This window comes from Bubalus bubalis, chromosome 17 (assembly GCF_019923935.1).
Source record: "Bubalus bubalis isolate 160015118507 breed Murrah chromosome 17, NDDB_SH_1, whole genome shotgun sequence".
NCBI classification, from domain to species: domain Eukaryota; kingdom Metazoa; phylum Chordata; class Mammalia; order Artiodactyla; family Bovidae; genus Bubalus; species Bubalus bubalis.
In genome coordinates this window covers 10,272,923-10,290,203 of record NC_059173.1, presented here as the reverse complement: position 1 = coordinate 10,290,203, position 17,281 = coordinate 10,272,923, and the positions used below count along the sequence as shown (strand labels likewise).

At 40.3% G+C, this 17,281-nt stretch overlaps 1 protein-coding gene across 7 annotated transcripts in view; it reads left to right on the top strand.

Moving 5' to 3' along the window:
- The window catches only part of BICDL1 (BICD family like cargo adaptor 1), an 80,139-nt gene continuing 62,858 nt past the window's right edge, over positions 1-17,281 (top strand). For 2 of the 7 annotated variants that reach the window (XM_025267519.3, XR_003104211.3), the window contains exons 1-2: positions 2-489; positions 6,155-6,370. In XM_025267519.3, the coding sequence (XP_025123304.1) occupies positions 52-489; positions 6,155-6,370 (654 nt within the window). In that variant the 5' untranslated portion in view covers positions 2-51. Of the gene's footprint in view, positions 490-6,154; positions 6,371-17,281 lie in introns of all 7 variants that reach the window. The other 5 variants (XM_044930076.2, XM_025267515.3, XM_025267516.3 and 2 more) reach the window with 5 other exon arrangements.

Sequence of the window (17,281 nt, the reverse complement as noted above, 5' to 3'; positions counted from 1 at the left end):
CTGGCGCGCGCCGGCCGGGCCGCACCGCTGCGGGCTCGGCGCGCGCGGGCCATGTCCGCCTTCTGCCTGGGCTTGGCCGGCCGCGCTTCAGCACCCGCCGAGCCGGACAGCGCCTGCTGCATGGAGCTGCCCGCCGCGGCCGCGGACGCAGTCGGGAATCCAGCCACCGCCACCGCCGCTGCCCTCATCTCCTTCCCCGGGGGCTGCGGGGAGTTGGAACTGGCGTTAGAGGAGGAGCTGGCGTTGCTGGCGGCTGGGGAACGGCCGTCCGAGCCCGGGGAGCATCCTCAGGCCGAGCCCGGGCCTCCAGCCGAGGCGGCCGGACTGCAGCCGCCGCCCGCCCAGGATCCCGAGCTGCTGTCAGTGATCCGGCAGAAGGAGAAGGATCTCGTCTTGGCGGCCCGACTGGGCAAGGCATTGCTCGAGAGGAATCAGGACATGAGCCGGCAGTACGAACAGATGCACAAGGAACTGACTGATAAGCTGGAGGTGAGGACGTCCCTTCTGGGATAGGTGGGAAGCGGGAGTGGAGGGAGACCAGGTACCCGCCCGCCGGCCCTGGGTAGCTTCGGGAGCCAGGCACTCACCCACCTCACCCCACTCCTTGCTTATCCTGTCTTAACAGAAAACCACCTGGGAGGTGGGTAGCATGGAGGGTTTGGGGTTATCAGACGAGGGCATTCTTTGAACACACCTGGCTTTGCTACCCTGCTCACAGCAAATGGGTCCATGCACAGCCCCAAACGCTGTGGGCCGTTCTATATATGTACTGTACACAGCATCTAAAATAGAGCTTACAGTATGACTAATTTATACAGCACTGAGGTGATGTCTGCACACAGAGAAGTTACAGAGTCGGGAAGCATTTAAAATATGCTCCAGGTTTTCAGAGAGGTAGTTAATCGCTAATCAGGGTGTTAGCCTAAAGCTTTTTAGCTTTGGAGTTAAGGGCTTCCACATGCCCTTGTCTTAACTTCCACACAGCTCAGAATGGTGGGATACAAGTGCTCCTAAAGGAGCTTTATATAGCCTTCAAATACTCACGGATTAGGAAATATGGTTCCACTGCAGAAATCAGGTGAGCCTGGGCTCAACATGTGACGATTGTGATTTGATATGGACTTCAGTATATATATGTATTTAAACAGTACTTTGTTTCTGTTCTGGGTCTCACACATTTCATTTGGATGGCCAAATGCAACTTGTGAGAACCATATAACTTTAACCATTGTTATAAATACCCCTTAAAATACCTGTAAGATTTCTGCCAATTCTCTGGACCAATGTCTTTTGCTTCTGTTTTCTTGCCCTTAACTAGAAAAGGGCCTTGAAACTGATACAAGTGGCCACCACTTCTAAAAAAAAATTTTAGAGAGGGTCTTTTTTTCTTAAGTGAAGATGGGGAGGTGCATCTGTGGCAGTGGCGATGAGCTTATCTTTTTCTGTCTATGCATTTAACATTGTCTCCCAGTTTGGTGGCAATGAGTTCTTTTTATTCTTGTTACAAGAGAATAGTACAGCCCTGAATGAGGTTTGAAATTGACCATTGCCTGGTTCCATATCACTGCTACTGGTTTAATGGTCAGAGTGTAGATTCAGAAACTTTTCTCTAGTAAGTATGTCTGTAGTCCAACAACATATCAAAAATAAATAAGAGAGGAAAAAAAGGAAACCAGTGAGTGCCCTGTAGTTCAGTTGGCCTGTTAACTAGGTCTGCCAGTCGATGAACTCCTGAGATACCTCTCTGAAAAGTGGTTTGTGAAACCTATATGTAGATTGCCAAAAAGCAACCCAGTGAATTGAATTGTTTGATTTTCACTTGAAGTAGACGTCTCAGACTAAAAGGGTGTCTTTTTTTGAAAAAGAGATTAGATTACAGACTCTAAATAGAAGTACTACTGCAGAGATGTATGCTTGTGATTTGAAATTCCTTCAGTGAGAGACTTGATTAAAGAGACAGCTGGCTTGAAAGGAACATCATATCAGTTGATTTGTCGAGTGATAGTTTTCAAGGGTAATCCTGAATATGTAGTTAAACACATCCTGGGTTCCACTTGGAACCTTTATACATGTCTTCACCAAAGGAAAAAGATTTTCAAATTCTGTAACAAGAAAGATTATATTGTAGAAGAATAAATTACATTTGACTTTTTGCTATTGACTTGATAGACTATTAAAATAGTTTAAAACTCTTATTAAACTATTTTTAAAAATCTTCACTCCTCTCAGGTCAGCATATGAACTCAAGTGTTAGAGGTTTATTTTTAATTTCTTGAAGTTGGTTGCACAACAGTAAGAATGGACTTAGGGCTACTGAACTAACAGTACACTTAAAAATGGATACGGCGATAAATTTTATGTTATGTATGCTATGATCTAAGGCACTAACTTACATTTATACACTTTTTTCTTCAGAGATTTAATCTTTATTTAGTTTATTAAAAATATGTTTTTGAAGTCCAGGATTCTCTTTTTCCCCCATTGCAGGTGAGAGTGAATTCTCTCTTAATGCAGAGGTAGTCTCTTCCCTAGGTTACATTTTCTTCCCTCTTCCCTAGGCCAATTCTAATGATTTTGGCACTACTATTTTTTTTTTTTAAAGAGGCAAAACAAGTATGGTGGGACTTCCCTAGTGGCCCAGTGGTTAAGAATCTGCCAATGCAGGGGTCTGGGTTTGATCCCTGGTTGGGGAAGTTCCACATACTGTTCAATATGGCCAAAAAAAAAAAAAAAAAAAGAATAAATGTTCTTGTTAAACTTCTTTGTTAAAAAAAGTAAGATGAAAATGATTACATAATTGGGTAGTAGATTTAGTTAAGCAAATGCAGGAGTCTTTGTTTACATTCAGTGCTTGATCCACTTAAATAGTATTTTTTTTCTTTGTATTTTTCAAGAACCATATCCTGGACTTAGGAGAATAATATGCTTTTTTGGTTCGTGGCAGAAGTCCATTTCTGTAACAACCAATTTTAGGTGAGCTAGTGATACTACTTCAGAGTTTTAAATAAACTGTTTTTAGAATGGTTTTAGATTTACAGAAAAATTGGAAAGATGGGACAGAGTATCCATATGCCCTGCCCCCAGTACTTGCCATAATTAGTAAACCAATATTAATACAGTATTATTAGCTATGAGGCTTTCTTGGTGGCTCAGATGGTGAAGACTGTGCCTGCAATGCAGGAAACCCGGGTTCCATCCCTGGGTTGGGAATATCCCCGGAGAAGGGAATGGCTACCCAGCCCGGTATTCTTGCCTGGAGAATTCCATGGACACAGGAGCCTGGCAGGCTACAGTCCCTGGGCTTGCAAAGAGTCCAACACGACTGAGCGACTAACACTTTAACTTTTTCATTTAGTTTAATTAGATTTCTTTGGGCTTCTCTTGTGGCTCAGCTGGTAAACAATCTGCCTGCAATGTGGGAGACCTGGGTTCGATCCCTGGGTTGGGAAGATCCCCTGGAGAAGGGAAAGGCTACCCACTCCAGTATTCTTGGCCTAGAGAATTCCATGGACTGTATAGTTCATGGGGTCGCAAAGAGTCAGACACGACTTATTAGTATGTAGATTTCTTTAGCCTTTGCCAAATGTCTTGTTCTGTTTCATGATACCCTTACATTTAGTTTCTGTATCTTCTTAGTCTCTTTTTTCCTGTATCAGTTTCTTAGACTTCTCTTGTTTTTGATGACCTTGACAGTTTTGACATTAACTTTTTTCTTTTTCTTATTGAGGTGTAATTGACGTATAGCATTATATTAGTTTCAGGTGTAGATATTACCTTTTAAAGTACAGTGTAACCCCAAGAAACAGGGAATAGCATGGACAGAGCCTGACCGCTACACTTTCTGATATTCTTCCTAGAGTTTACTGGTTAATTTAGCACTTCATTGAAAATGTAATTCTAGGAGAAACCTTTCTTTTCTCAGAATAGACAGAAGGCTAAGTTCTGTATGTTCACTAATAGGAAAGTCTTGATTTTTTTTCCCAAAGTGTTGGGAAACCTGAATTAGGAAGAAATGTAAGGACAGAATAGATTGATCAGCATCACTTGTCCTCAACCCTGCCTCACTCCCTGCACGTGGATTAGATTGTTTTAGTCGCTTAGTTGGGCTGTTCACTAACAGCTGTTTGTGGAATATTTTTAAGTCTCTCTGTTCTTTTAGAACACAAGCCTAATTTATCTGGCCTCTCAGTAATACTGTGATTACTGAGTTCTTGCTGTTGCCTTCTGCTCAGTTTTTTCCATTTTGGAAAAACTCAATAAAACCAAGTATCACAATTTTAGAATTGTAATTACCATTTACTTCTGCATCTCATCTTTCTGAAGTTTGTGTAGTGACTAAAACATCCTCATTTTTGGAAGTTTAACAAAATGAGGGAAGCATAGAACAGAAAATTTTCATGCTGAGAAGTACAAGTCCTTCTCTTGAGAGAAAAATCTTTTTTTAGGCACATCTCAGATGTGAAATAATGAGACTGATTTTCTTGTATAACTATACACTGCCCCTTAAGGCTTTCCAAAAGAGGCATCCTAAAAAACATTTGAAAGGTGAGAACTTGGATAGAATAAGAGTGTAGATTCACAAGGTGAAAAGATGTCTGAGTACGCTGAAGGAGAAGATGCAATTGCCTGTCTTAGCCTGTTGAAACGATCTCAGTGCTTGATAGTCAGCCTTTAGTGCATCAGAATTTCCAATAGAACCTAAATAGATGAATGGGTAGATAGACAGATGCCTTCCTAGGCCTCATCCCATTCTTTACTGAATCACAGTCTGGAATTAGTGTTTAGGTGGATATATTTTGAACAATTATATCAGAGATTTTCTGACAGCAAAAGTTGAGGACCATTGCTTTACTTCTCATATGCATCTCATATACTCTGAGGTATTTACTTGGTTTTTTTGTACTTGCTATGCTTTTTTTTGTTGTTTATTTTTAAAATCTATTTATTTGGCTGCATCGGGCCTTAGTTGCAGCAGGTGGGATCTTTTGTTGTGTTGCGTGGACTCTCTAGTTGTGGCCCGTGGGCTCTCTGGTTGTGGGACGGGTCAGGCAGTGTGTCACGGAGGCTTAGTTGCTCCATTCCAAGGCATGCGGGATCTTAGTTCTGGATCAGGAATCGAACCCACATCAGCCTGTATTGCAAGGTGGATTCTTAACTACTGGACCACCAGTGAAGTCCTCTTACTATGCTTTTTAAATAGGAGAACATACTTGCCTCTGAAAAGAGGCATTCGTATTTATCTTGCAGAAACAAAAAGATGTTCTTATTTCCTTCAATCCAAAAAGAGTTCTTTTCTGTTGTTGCTCCTTCAAACCATCTGTACTTTTCCTGGATACCATTTGTCACACTGTACAACATAATACTTTTATCAACCTCTCACTAGAGTGGAAACTCCATAAAGGGAAAGACCAAGTCTCTTTTGCTCAACATTATTTCAATGACTAACCTATAACAGTCAGTCAGGAATGAATGAATCAGAAATAAACATGCAAGGATCGTAGGCCATGATTTAATAAAAGTAGGCCTGAACTTGCCTTAATGATTCTGAAATGCAGTGCTATATATAGCAGCAAATATTTATTGAGTTGTTATGTAGAGCATTAAACAGTCAAGTGAGGGAGACCCCAATCCCAGCTCTGCCTTTGCTAGAACAGACCTTAAGCTGGTTGCAGATTCTCTTCTGTTGCTTCATTTTAAGAAGAGGTGGTTGATCTGGAGGATCTCTGAAGTCCTTTCTGTCTCTGAAAATTCTAAGTGCCTGGTGTTATACCAAACATAACAGATGACAGCAAAAGAAGCTTTTTCAAGGGCTTGTTTTAAGTTGCTTCAATGTGTATTTCACTGATTAATAGATGACTTACTAAATTTCAGGTGAGTTCCTAAGTCTAAAACCCCCATGCCCAAGGACAGGAATAAACATAATAACATTAAGTATTTCAGTAGGAATGGAGTTCTCTTTATGAAGTTAGCCTTCCCTACTCTGGCAGAAAGGGATATTTTTGCAGCTGTGAAATGGGCAACTTGTCCTACGTGGCAGTGTTTTGTTGTGCTGACTGACTAGGAAAAAGAAAAGTTAGAAGAGTGTGAAAAGAGAAAAAAATTAACGACTCTGGAATTTTTTAACAGTTTGAAAATCCTCTTCATTTTCACCCAGCACTTAGAACAAGAGAAACACGAACTAAGAAGACGATTTGAGAACCGAGAAGGCGAGTGGGAAGGGCGTGTGTCTGAGCTGGAGAGTGATGTGAAGCAGCTTCAGGATGAGTTGGAGAGGCAGCAGGTTCATCTACGGGAAGCAGATCGAGAGAAAACACGGGCCGTCCAGGAGTTATCAGAACAGAACCAAAGGTTATTGGACCAACTAAGCAGGGTGAGTCACGAGTTAAGAACTTATGGTATTAGAAAAAAAGAATTTTGGGGAGGGAGGAGGGAGGAGGGTTCAGGATGGGGAACACATGTATACCTGTGGCAGATTCATTTTGATATTTGGCAAAACTAATACAATTATGTAAAGTTTAAAAATAAAAAAATAAAAATAAATAAAAAAAAGAAAAAAAGAATTTATGGTATAAAATACTAAAAGTTGAAACAGAGCTTCTGTTTAATGTCATCATATATATGGTAAGAGTAGTTCTCGTTTTTGTTGCCTTTGGTATTGATACCAGTAAATAAGGTGTTTTTCACCTCTAAGAATTTCAACTGGGGTGAACTAGGTGCCAGGAGCAAAGACCCTTGCTTGTCACCAACCAACTGTGAGCTTTTGGTAATCATTTAACTTGGGAGTCTTCTCATTTTTAAAATCTAAGAGTTTGCTTAATGATTTGATGTTCCTTATAGCTCTACAAGTCTGTGATTCTTTTACCTAGAGAAAGTCTGTCACTGGTAAAATTATGTTAATGCATTTAGTTCAGATATTAAATGGTGCCATCTTTTTAAAAAAAATAAATTTTCCGTTTTTCTTTTCTTTTTTTTTAAATTAATTAATTAATTTATGTTTGGCTTCCCTGGGTTTTGGTTGCTGTGCTTGGACTTCCTCTGGTTTCAGCGAGCAGGGGCTACGCTCCAGCTGCAGCGTGCAGGTTTCTCTTGTGGAGCGAGGGCTCTAGGTGCACAGGCTCCAGTAGTTGCGACCCATGGGCTCAGGAGTCATGACATTCGGGCTTAGTTGCTCCATGGCATGTGTGATCTTCTGGACCAGGGATTGAACCCGTGTACTCTGAATTGGCAGGTGGATTCTTAACCACTGAAGCACCAGGGAGGTCCAAATGGTGCCATCTGTAAACTGAAAAGCTTAGGGAAAATTTCTAGAGCAAATGATTTTCATTGTGAATGTACATTTCTTATTATTTAAATATGAAAGGAGGTATGTGTAGCTGTATATATAAAATGTGTTCTCTTTATTTCTACATTAAGTAGAAGTTCTTTATTTGTACCTTTATAGTGTGGTGTCATAGAAGTATTAATTAACCAAAGTCAAGAGAATGCAAAGAAGGAGTATGAGAGCTGAGTAGGTGGAAATCTAACTTAAATATGAGCACACCTTTTAACAAATGCAGAAATGTTGTTAATGCCCTGGTCTCTAAAGCCACTTACTTTTGAAAATTAAGAGCTGGATTTACTTTTATACCTTGTGCCTTCTTACGTATTGAAAATAAAACGAGTTCAGTTACTCGTTTTAGAGGAAAAAAGAACTTCTACTCTGATCGCATCCCTAAGCACAGATGCTCTTAGGAGAGCACTGCCCTTGTCCACATGGTTAGTGTTTGGTGCTTAGGTCTCTGGGAAAGGCTCAGCTAGAGCAGCATGTGAAGTTATTTCACTAGGTTGTGTCTTAGTTGCTTCTCATGGGGACCTTGTGCTGTGCTTAGTCGCTCAGTCGTGTCCAACTCTTCGAAACCCCATGGGCTGTAGTCCACCAGGCTCCTCTGTCCATGGGGATTCTCCAGGCAAGAATACTGGAAGGTTGCCATGCCCTCCTCCAGGGGCATGGGGACCCTGAGACTGGTCTAAACCTCGTGCCTCACCAGGAAGTACAAAGTAAATGCTACCACTAGAGAAAGGCAGAGGAAGGAGGAGAGGATGGAACCAAGGGCGCCGGGGGCCAGAGGGGGCAGGGGAGAGACCGAGGAGGAGAGATGCCAAAAGCTTGGGAAAGAGCTAGTCACAGGAGCTCTCAGAATGTATGTGAAGGTGAGAATTCAGGTGGTGGTGGAGCTGCCTGCAGGTTTCTTGCTAGGGAATCAGACTGCCATTTGATTGGCTGGAACGGAGGGGCTGGACAGTTCTTCCCGAAGTCATTACAGGGCCAGCTCAGGAGCCTTTCAGAGTCAGTTCTAAAACCTTTTTCAGCAACTGGGAAGGGAATCTCTATCCTTTTAAGATTTTATAGCTTTTTGAGACTTCATCCATCATTCATGAGAAAATTTTTTAAATTATTGATTTATGGCTGTGCTGAGTCTTCATTGCCGCATGGGCTTTCTCTAGTTGTGGCGAGCGGGGGCTACTCTCCAGTTGCAGCGCTCGGGCTTCTCATTGTGGTGGCTTCTCTTGTTGCGGGGCATGGGCTCTAGGGCGTGCAGACTGTAGTTGTTATGGCGTGAGGACTTGGTTGCTCTGCAGCATGTGTGATCTTAGTTCTTGGACCAGGAATTGAACCAGTGTTCCCGGCATTGGCCAGGACCCCTGGACAACCAGGGAAGTCCTTTCATTAAAGATTGACCAGGTCAGCCTGGCCAGATTGATTTATTTGTTCAAAAACATTTAATACTTATTCTGAATTAATGTTTCTTATGGAGACTTATGAAAGGAATACAACAAACCAGAACAATTTAAGAGGAAATTATTTATTGGGAGCTGAGTTCATGTTACAAAGTGACATGAACAGAAGCCGCCTCAACTCTGCTTTTTGATCCGGTGAAAGATAGGTGGTGGGAGAAAGCAAGTTTTAACATAACATAGGGAGAGCCCTGAACTTAGAATTCAGACACGTGTTGAATCTTGACTCTGGGTGACCTTGTTTATGACTCCCTCTCCTTATCTTTGAAATGGGGGTAAAAAGTTGTACCTAATGCAAGTACTGTTGAAATCGAAATGAGATAATGTGTTTATGTTAAGCAGAATATGAAGTTAAAGAATTTGTTTCAATGCTGATGGTTATTTTACTAAGGTAGTATTTTTATAGTTGAGATTCCTCTGCCTAATTTTTCTGTAGACAATTCTGATAAGTGGTTCCCAGAAGAATATGGGAGGATAACATTTCCACTAGATCTAGATTCTTGTTATCTTCTCTGGCCTTGAATGTAGGCCCTTGGTGAGTTTTGTGGCTTTTTTCCTTTCTCTCTTTAAGCAGGCCAAGCCCCTTGGGTTTCCATCAGCAGCCAGTTTAGATTGCATTTTATTATCATTTTATTAACTGAGTATTCAGAAACTAGAGGAGTGGAGTACTTTGAAGTGAATTAAGATTCTCTTAGAACAAGTTAACAACCAGCAAAAGTAGTAGAAGGCCATGCTTTTCTTACAGAGTGAATAATGTGTTTTTATAAGCATGAAATGTATGATATCTAAAATGTGTTGATATTTCCGTGATGTTTTTGTCCCGAGTATTTTTTTATTGAAGTATAGTTGATTTATTTGTCCAAAGTATTTTTAAATGTATTTCCTTTGCTGCCATGGCCTCCATGGTTTTTTTTTTTTAATGTTTGTTTGTTGAGATAGGATTCATATACCATAATATATGCTTTTTAACAGTGTACAGTTTCACCATCACCACTATCTAATTATAGAACATCTCACACCTCTCAAAGGAAGCCTGTGCCCATTAGCAGTCATTCCTCGTTCCTAACCCCCATCCCACACCCTGACACCTGAAAACCATTAATCTACTTTTTATCTCAATGGGTTTGTCTGTTCTAGACATTTCATGTAAATAGAATCATACATATGTGACCTTCTGTGGCTGACTTCTTTCCCTTAGTATAATGTTTTCAAGGTATACCCACATTGTAGTGTATATCAAAACCTCATTTTTATGGCTGAAGAATATTCCATTGCATGGATATAACACATTTTGTTTATTGATTCATTAATAAATGGACATTTGGGTTGTTTCCACTTTTTAGCTTTTATAAATAAGGCTGCCATAAACATTCATATTCAGGTGTTTGTATGACCAAGATTCTTTTCAGCTCTAAAATAGAATGCTATAATATATATCTCATAAGCTTTCGGATCCACGTTATGATGATGGAAGGGATGGGAATTGTCCTAATTTTATAGCTGAGAAAAACTGGAGGGACCAAAAGATATGTGGCTTACTTAAGGCTCTTCCAGTACAAGACTGATGAGGGTTCCTTTGCCTCAGTTTCACATTTCTAAGGTCAAGGTCACAGGCTTTGGAGCCCAGACAGGTCCCAGGGGGGACCAGACACCAACTGTGCTATTTACTAGCTGGGTGAGTATGGGAAAGTTTTCCCACTTTTTAAAATCTTAGTTTCATTCTCTATATAATGGAAACAATAGTATTATTACTATTATCTGATGTTATGAGGATGGAATGAGGTAATGTATGTAAACTCTAACTATGATGTCTAGCATATAGTGAGTGCTCAATAAATGGTAACCATCATATCCTCATCATGAAGATGAGATTTCTGCATCTAGTCCAATGTTGATTCTCTAATTTGAGAGGATGGAAGAATCTGAAGTGTCCCCAGCACTTATCAGCATGTTAAAACTGTTTTGTCTAGTAGTCAAATCTCTTTTCAAAAATATTTGTGTAAAATTGACCCTCCTGGGAGTTGAGTTAGGTTTATCCTGTAGCACTTAGTATTGACATTGCTGCATATATCCTGAGGATACCTTTGTTGTTGTTCAGTCACTAAGTCATGTCTGATTCTTTGTGACCCTTTCATGGACTGTGGTCCACCAGGCTCCTCTGTCATGGGATTTCCCATGACAAGAATGGGAAGAATTCTGGAGTGGGTTGCCATTCCTTCTCCAGGGGATCTTCTCAATCCAGAGATTGAACCTGTCTCCTGCATTGTGGTAAAGTACTCTTTACCACTGAGCCACCTGGGAAGCCTTTGTTTCTTCTTTGTAGAAATGTCTGGTTAGGTCTGCTCCCCATTTTTCAGTTGGGTTGTTTTTTTGCCGTTGAGTTGTATAAGCTATTCGTATATTTTGGAAATTAAGCCCCTGTTGGTCACATCATTTGCAAATACTTTCCCCCATTCTGTAGGCTGTCTTTTCATTTTGTTTATAGTATGTTTCCATTGCTGTGCAAATTTGTTTGTTTTTATTTCTGTTGCCTTGGGAGACTGACTTCAGAAAACATTGGTACAATTTATGTGAGAGAATGTTTTGCCTATGATCTCTTATAGGAGTTTTATGATGTCATGTCTTATGTTTAGGTCTTTATTTTTGTGTATATTGAGAGGATATGTTGTAACTTCAGTGATTTACCAGCAAGTGGCTAGCTTTCCCAACACCACTTGCTGAAGAGACTGTTTTTTTCCATTCTATATTCTTGCCTTGTTTGTCGAAGATTAATTGACCGTAGGTACGTGGGTTTATTTCTGGGCTGTACCACATCTTACTTTATCCATTCATCTGTTGATGGACATTTAAGCTGCTTCCATGTATTGGCTATTGTGAATAAGGCTGCTGTGAACATAGAGGTGCGTTATCCTTTTGAATTAAACAGTTTTGTCCAGATATATGTCCAGGAGTGAGATTGGTAATTCTAGTTTTAAGGAACTTCCACAGTGTTTTCCGTAGCAGCTGCACCAGTTTACATTCCCACCAGTGGTGTCGAAGGTTCCCTTTTCTCCACACCTTCTCCAGCCTAGGAATGAATGGAAAGCAGGCTGATGTGACCATGGTGCCATTGGCTTAGGAAGATGAGGTCAAAGGGGAGTAGTCAGTGGCCAGATGATGTAGGCCCTTTCCTGCCATGATACAGATTTGGGGTTTTATTCAGTGTGCTGCGAAGCCAGTGATCTGCTTTTGGCAGAGGAGCATCAAGACCTGGTCGATAACTATTTTAAAATTTTACTCTAGCTACCATAGGAGAATGGATTATAGGGGCCAGCAGTGGAAGCCTAAAGGTCAGGGAAGAAGCCCCTCTCCAGTGGAGAGTTGATGGTCACTTTGGTTATAGAGGTAGTGAGAAGGGTTAGATGGGGTGTATGTTTTGAAGGTAGAACCAACCAAGAGTTTTGAATGGAATGGATGGATGTGAGAAAGGGAGTTAAGAAAAGAATCATAAAAAATGACTCCTGGATTTTCGTCTTGGGCTCCCTAGGGAATGGTGGCATCATTAACTTGAGAGACCAAAGGCTAGAGGAAAGGTTGGAATATAAAATCGAATAATTACTGTTGGATGAAGTTTGAGCTACCCTTTGAATATCCATGTTGGTTTCATATAAGTAGAACAGTGAGAATTCTGTTGTATTGAGGTGAAATATTGCGTTAAATTTCCCACAGTCATCTGAGCACTCTCAGGGCCTGAGGCTCTGTTTTATAGTGCCTTCTGTTGATTGTTCCCAAGAATTTATTCAGAGTGACTGAAGCTGTATTCAGATGAGTTCTCATTCCGTCTAGCCCTGACTTCTGCCCTCCATTACCCACCTCTTCTCGTTTGTCCCCCACAGTCTCAGCCGCTAGGAGAACCGCTCTTCTGAGTTGGTGTCTGGAGTGACGTGAGTAGGAGGAAGTTGGTGCAAACAGGTGCTTTGTCTGTCTGCTGCCTGTTCTAAGCTGTATTCCTCAGTCTGCCTCTAATGTCTTATCCACACACGAAGAAGGTAGGATGCACAGTAGCTGGAGCTAATCTTCCTGAAAAGACTAATTTTCCCCTGAAGAGCAAACAGATCCCTGTTCTTTAAACAGCTCATTTGGGATTAGCAGCTCTGCATCCGTGTACTTTTTGAAGCAGATTTCTCCCAGGTTTCTTGCTCAGGGTTAAAGGCTTTAAAAGCGTGACTGTTGTGGCTCTGCCTGGTGACGCACAACTATCCTTGTTTCCAGAACACTTTACAGTGAACAACAGCTGCTCATCAAAAGTAGTTTTAATTATTGACTGGGCTTTTGGGGGCAGGGGCCTGTATTTTACTTGTCTTCTCCTTAGAGTCTGTTTCATTTACCTGTTTTGTGTTGTAGAAAAAAAGACATTGCAGTTTTTAGTCAGCTTATCCTTGAAAGAAGTTTTGAAGACAAGATTATTTTCCAACCAGACAACAGTAAATTCAGACTTCCAAAAGGACACATATGGGACCTCCTCAGATCTCATTACCACTCTGTGATGAAATGGATAGCAATTATTCTTTATTTGACAGATAAGGAAACTGATCATCAGAAAGTCAGTGAATTGCTGAAGGCTTTAAAGTGGTTATGGATTAACTAGTGATGTTAAGATTGGTTTTTGTACCTTTTCTAGGAGAGGTGGTCAATCAGAAACAAAAACCTTCTCACGTGTATTTCCATCTCACTGGCTTGTTTTTGTTGTTGTTGATATTTGCTGCATGTTGTTTTGGATGCCCCTTAACTTCAGAGTCACTGAGTAAAATGAATCCAGAGGTTTAGGGTCCACTTTCAGCAGCTTGTATTTGTTTTATCAAGGAGGTACTATGAAGATTGAGAAGAATTTGTTAAGAGGCTCACTTCAGCTAGAAGAGAAAAGGGGTTTTTGCCTATAGGAGCTCTCTGTGAAGACAGCATTTTCAGCTTTTTCCAGATTGGTACTGTTGCTAATTAGTAGGTTAAACACATTAAGGTGATAATTGCTTGTTCGTTCAGCATATGGGTGTTTTTATGGGTAGATTTGTATCTTGATTATTTGAGACTGATCTTAATTATTTATCCAGAGAGAACCGTGTCTGATTCAGGAATCTTAGGTTGGTTCTGTTAGTTACAACTATATCGTGTTTTGATTCTCTTTTTCAAAAGAGGAGAGCCAGAGGTTCTGACACATTAAGTCTAAGTTTGGGGGGTTGCCAGGCCCAAGATTTAGATGAATCACTGTGGGAGTAGGTTTTCTTAATGCTGCTAGATTTGACTTAGTACATTGGTAGTCAGCTTTTTTTTTTTTTAACCTGGGTTCCCTTGGTCTCTGTAGACAGATTAGTGTGCTGTGTTGGAGTGATGGAAACAATTAAATGAGCTGCCCCTGCCTGATGTGAGGTGAGGCCTCTAAGTTTTATACCTGGCAAATGATTGCAGGTGATAGTAAGGTTGGCCTTTACTGGCAGAGAAAACAAAAAATGGCCACAAACTATGCACTCTTTTGTTACCTATGCTGGCTGACCCACAGGTCTGGTCCCTAAATATTGTTGCCTTGAAAAATAATGTATCTGTATTCAGTGAGTAAACAATCAGCAGAAAAGCTGATAATGTTTTAACTGTGACAGCGTCTTCTTCATTGTTCTTCATTGGTGTCCAGGACAGTGATCCAATATTCTCATATAATTTTTAGAACTGAAAAAGAACTTCCAGTCTAGCTGGACTAGACTAGAAAATGTTTGTAAAATGTCTTTTTGGAGATTCCACAAATTTGATTGTCTTTAAAATTTTGTCACACTCTGAAGAGTCATTACCAGAATACACGTATCATGTGCTCTCTTAAGATGAGCGCCACATTAAATGAGTGAAAGGCCGGTGGTGTCTCAGGCTGTGCCGCCAGCTCACCTTGCCTTTGTGCCCTCTCCAATAACTGAGTAGTATGACATTGTTGTAAGATGAACTGCATAGAAACTGGTCGCATTTGTAACTACTTCAGTGCTTTAAAATCAAAGCTGAATCCACAATTACATGGATACGGAGTAAAGCTAGTACTATCATCCTTATCCTCCAATTTCAATTTTTTTAAAGACCTAGGTATTTTTAATGATCTTCTAAATCTTAGTTAAATTTATAAAATATTTAATATTAGTAAAAGGTTACCCTTATCTGTATTTGTTTATCGAGGCTTCTTATAAGATTATATATGGGAAAGCATATGGAGAGGGAAAACCCACCCCCACCACCACACTCATAACTTAGACAGCCATTGGTTTAGATCATTGGTTCTCAAACTGTGATCAGAAGAGCCATAGGTCTCCAAGAGGTACCTCAGAATAGTTTGAAGGAAGGAAGAGCTGAAAGGGACATTTTGCTGGTAGATTCCTGTCCCCTCCCCCATTTCCATTTCAACCTGAGCAGTTTTATGTTTCATGTATTAAAGTTCTGCTTAATATTTTATTTGTAAAAAATGTTTTTTTTGCCTGTATATGATAACATGATTTGTAAATCACTAATCCGTTAGTGAGTAGTTAAGCTGAGCGGGATGGCAGACCGCTGTAAGAGTGCCATGTATACCATTTTGTTCCAAATAGAGAAGCTGCTGGTCTTTTTGTACTCAGGCAATATATCTGATAATCACAGATTTGAATAAACTCCTTTGAAGCTATAACCTGGAATAGAATTTCCAAAGAAAAAGGATCTGTTTTTCAAATTGCCCTAGAGTAGTACGGTGGTTTAGTCTCTAAGTTGTGTTGGACTCTTGGGACCCCATGGACTGTAGCCTGCCAGGCTCTTCTGTCCATGGAATTCTCCAGGCAAGTATACTGGAGTGGGTTGCCATTTCCTTTTCCAGGGGATCTTCCCAACTAGGGGATCAAACACAGGTCTTCTTCATTGCAGGCAGATTCTTTACTGACTGAGCTACGACACACATTCATTTTTATATTAAGTAGGGTAACATTAACTGTTATAACAGATTAACCCTAAGATCCCAGGGGTTTTTGTTTTTCATTCTCATAAAATCCAAATGATGTTCCTCTTTAGACATGAAGGAAAAGAAAAATGGAATTCTCCTTTAATGGAAAGGGTTGGCATGGAAAACAGAAGACCTCAGTTCTAGCCCATGCTCTGTCACTAACTTTCTGAGCTTAAAAAAAATTTCACTCTGGATCTCAGACTGTGACTGTAAAATGAGGGAATTGAACTAGATATTTCTTCCACTCTCTAAATGTCCATGTATTATATAGATATTTATGTGATCTCTATTGAAAAGAAAATGCTTAAGAGAAACATTCTCACATTTATGTGGTATATAGGGAATCTGGGAGCTTTGTAATGTTGCCTTCTTTACATATAGAACACATCCATCCTTCTCTGAGACCAGGGATGGTTTCTCCTCAACAAAATTCATTGCCTCTGTATAATGAGAGATAGAGGTTGAAATGATTGATGCCACTACAAAATGTATTTTCCATTCTAGTCATGACGTGTAAGGTACTTTCCATGCACACAACTGATACTATAGGCAGTGAGGAGGTGTTTACATGCTTTTCCCTGTTTAAAATTAAGCAGCATGGTGCAAGTAGCTTTTTTTAAAAAAAGCCTGACATTCCCAGTTCTCTACAGATAAGTCAGACTTCCACACTGCCCTAGTATTATTAGTTGCATTCAGTGTTGCATGTTTATCCTTTGCTGAACTGGAAGAATTCCCCCTACACACACCTCTCGTCATCAGTTGCTAGGTTACAGCTTTTTACATGGTCCCAGTCTGGTGATGTTTCTATGGATACCAGTCATTCTTTCCACTATGACATTGCTGTGGTCAGGCTCAGAGTGCAGGGAAGACGTAACCATGATGTCACAGGTGTTTTAGCATATGGCCTTCCCTCTAGATTGATGATAAGACTTAAGTAATAGATGTCAATTTCATGTTTTCTAATATTATATAAATAAGGAAGCGAGGTATTAACTGAATTTTGGATATAGCTCATCACTTAAGATCTTTATTCCATAATTATTTCACAGAAATAAAACTAAAAAGTTATAAACTGTACACAGAAGACCTTCTGTTCTCTGTACATCCAACTCATGCTCCACACAGTCAGCCTCTTCCCTCCTGAAGGGAGAGCTGCCGACAGAGGATAAACATTAACTTGTCCTCAAAGGTTAGGGGCACTGACCTGTGATGCTCTTTCTCAGACTCAGTTTATTTAAATGATAAAGCCTGAGGTCTATATTTTTTTGCCATTTAATCTCACAATGATGATGTTTGTTTTCCTGCTAGGCTTTAGACAATATGAAGGCAAGGACTGTGTGTTTAACTGATTTTTATCCCAATGCTTGGTATAGTGCCACACACATGGCCACAATCCTGAAAAGGTTTATTGATCTGAAGACTGAAAGCATGGGTAATTACCACTTTGACTTCAGATTTCTAGAATAATGTTTTAAGATGGTGAGAATTCCTTCTTACTACAATTTTGAAGGCCAGGCTTAACTCGTTACT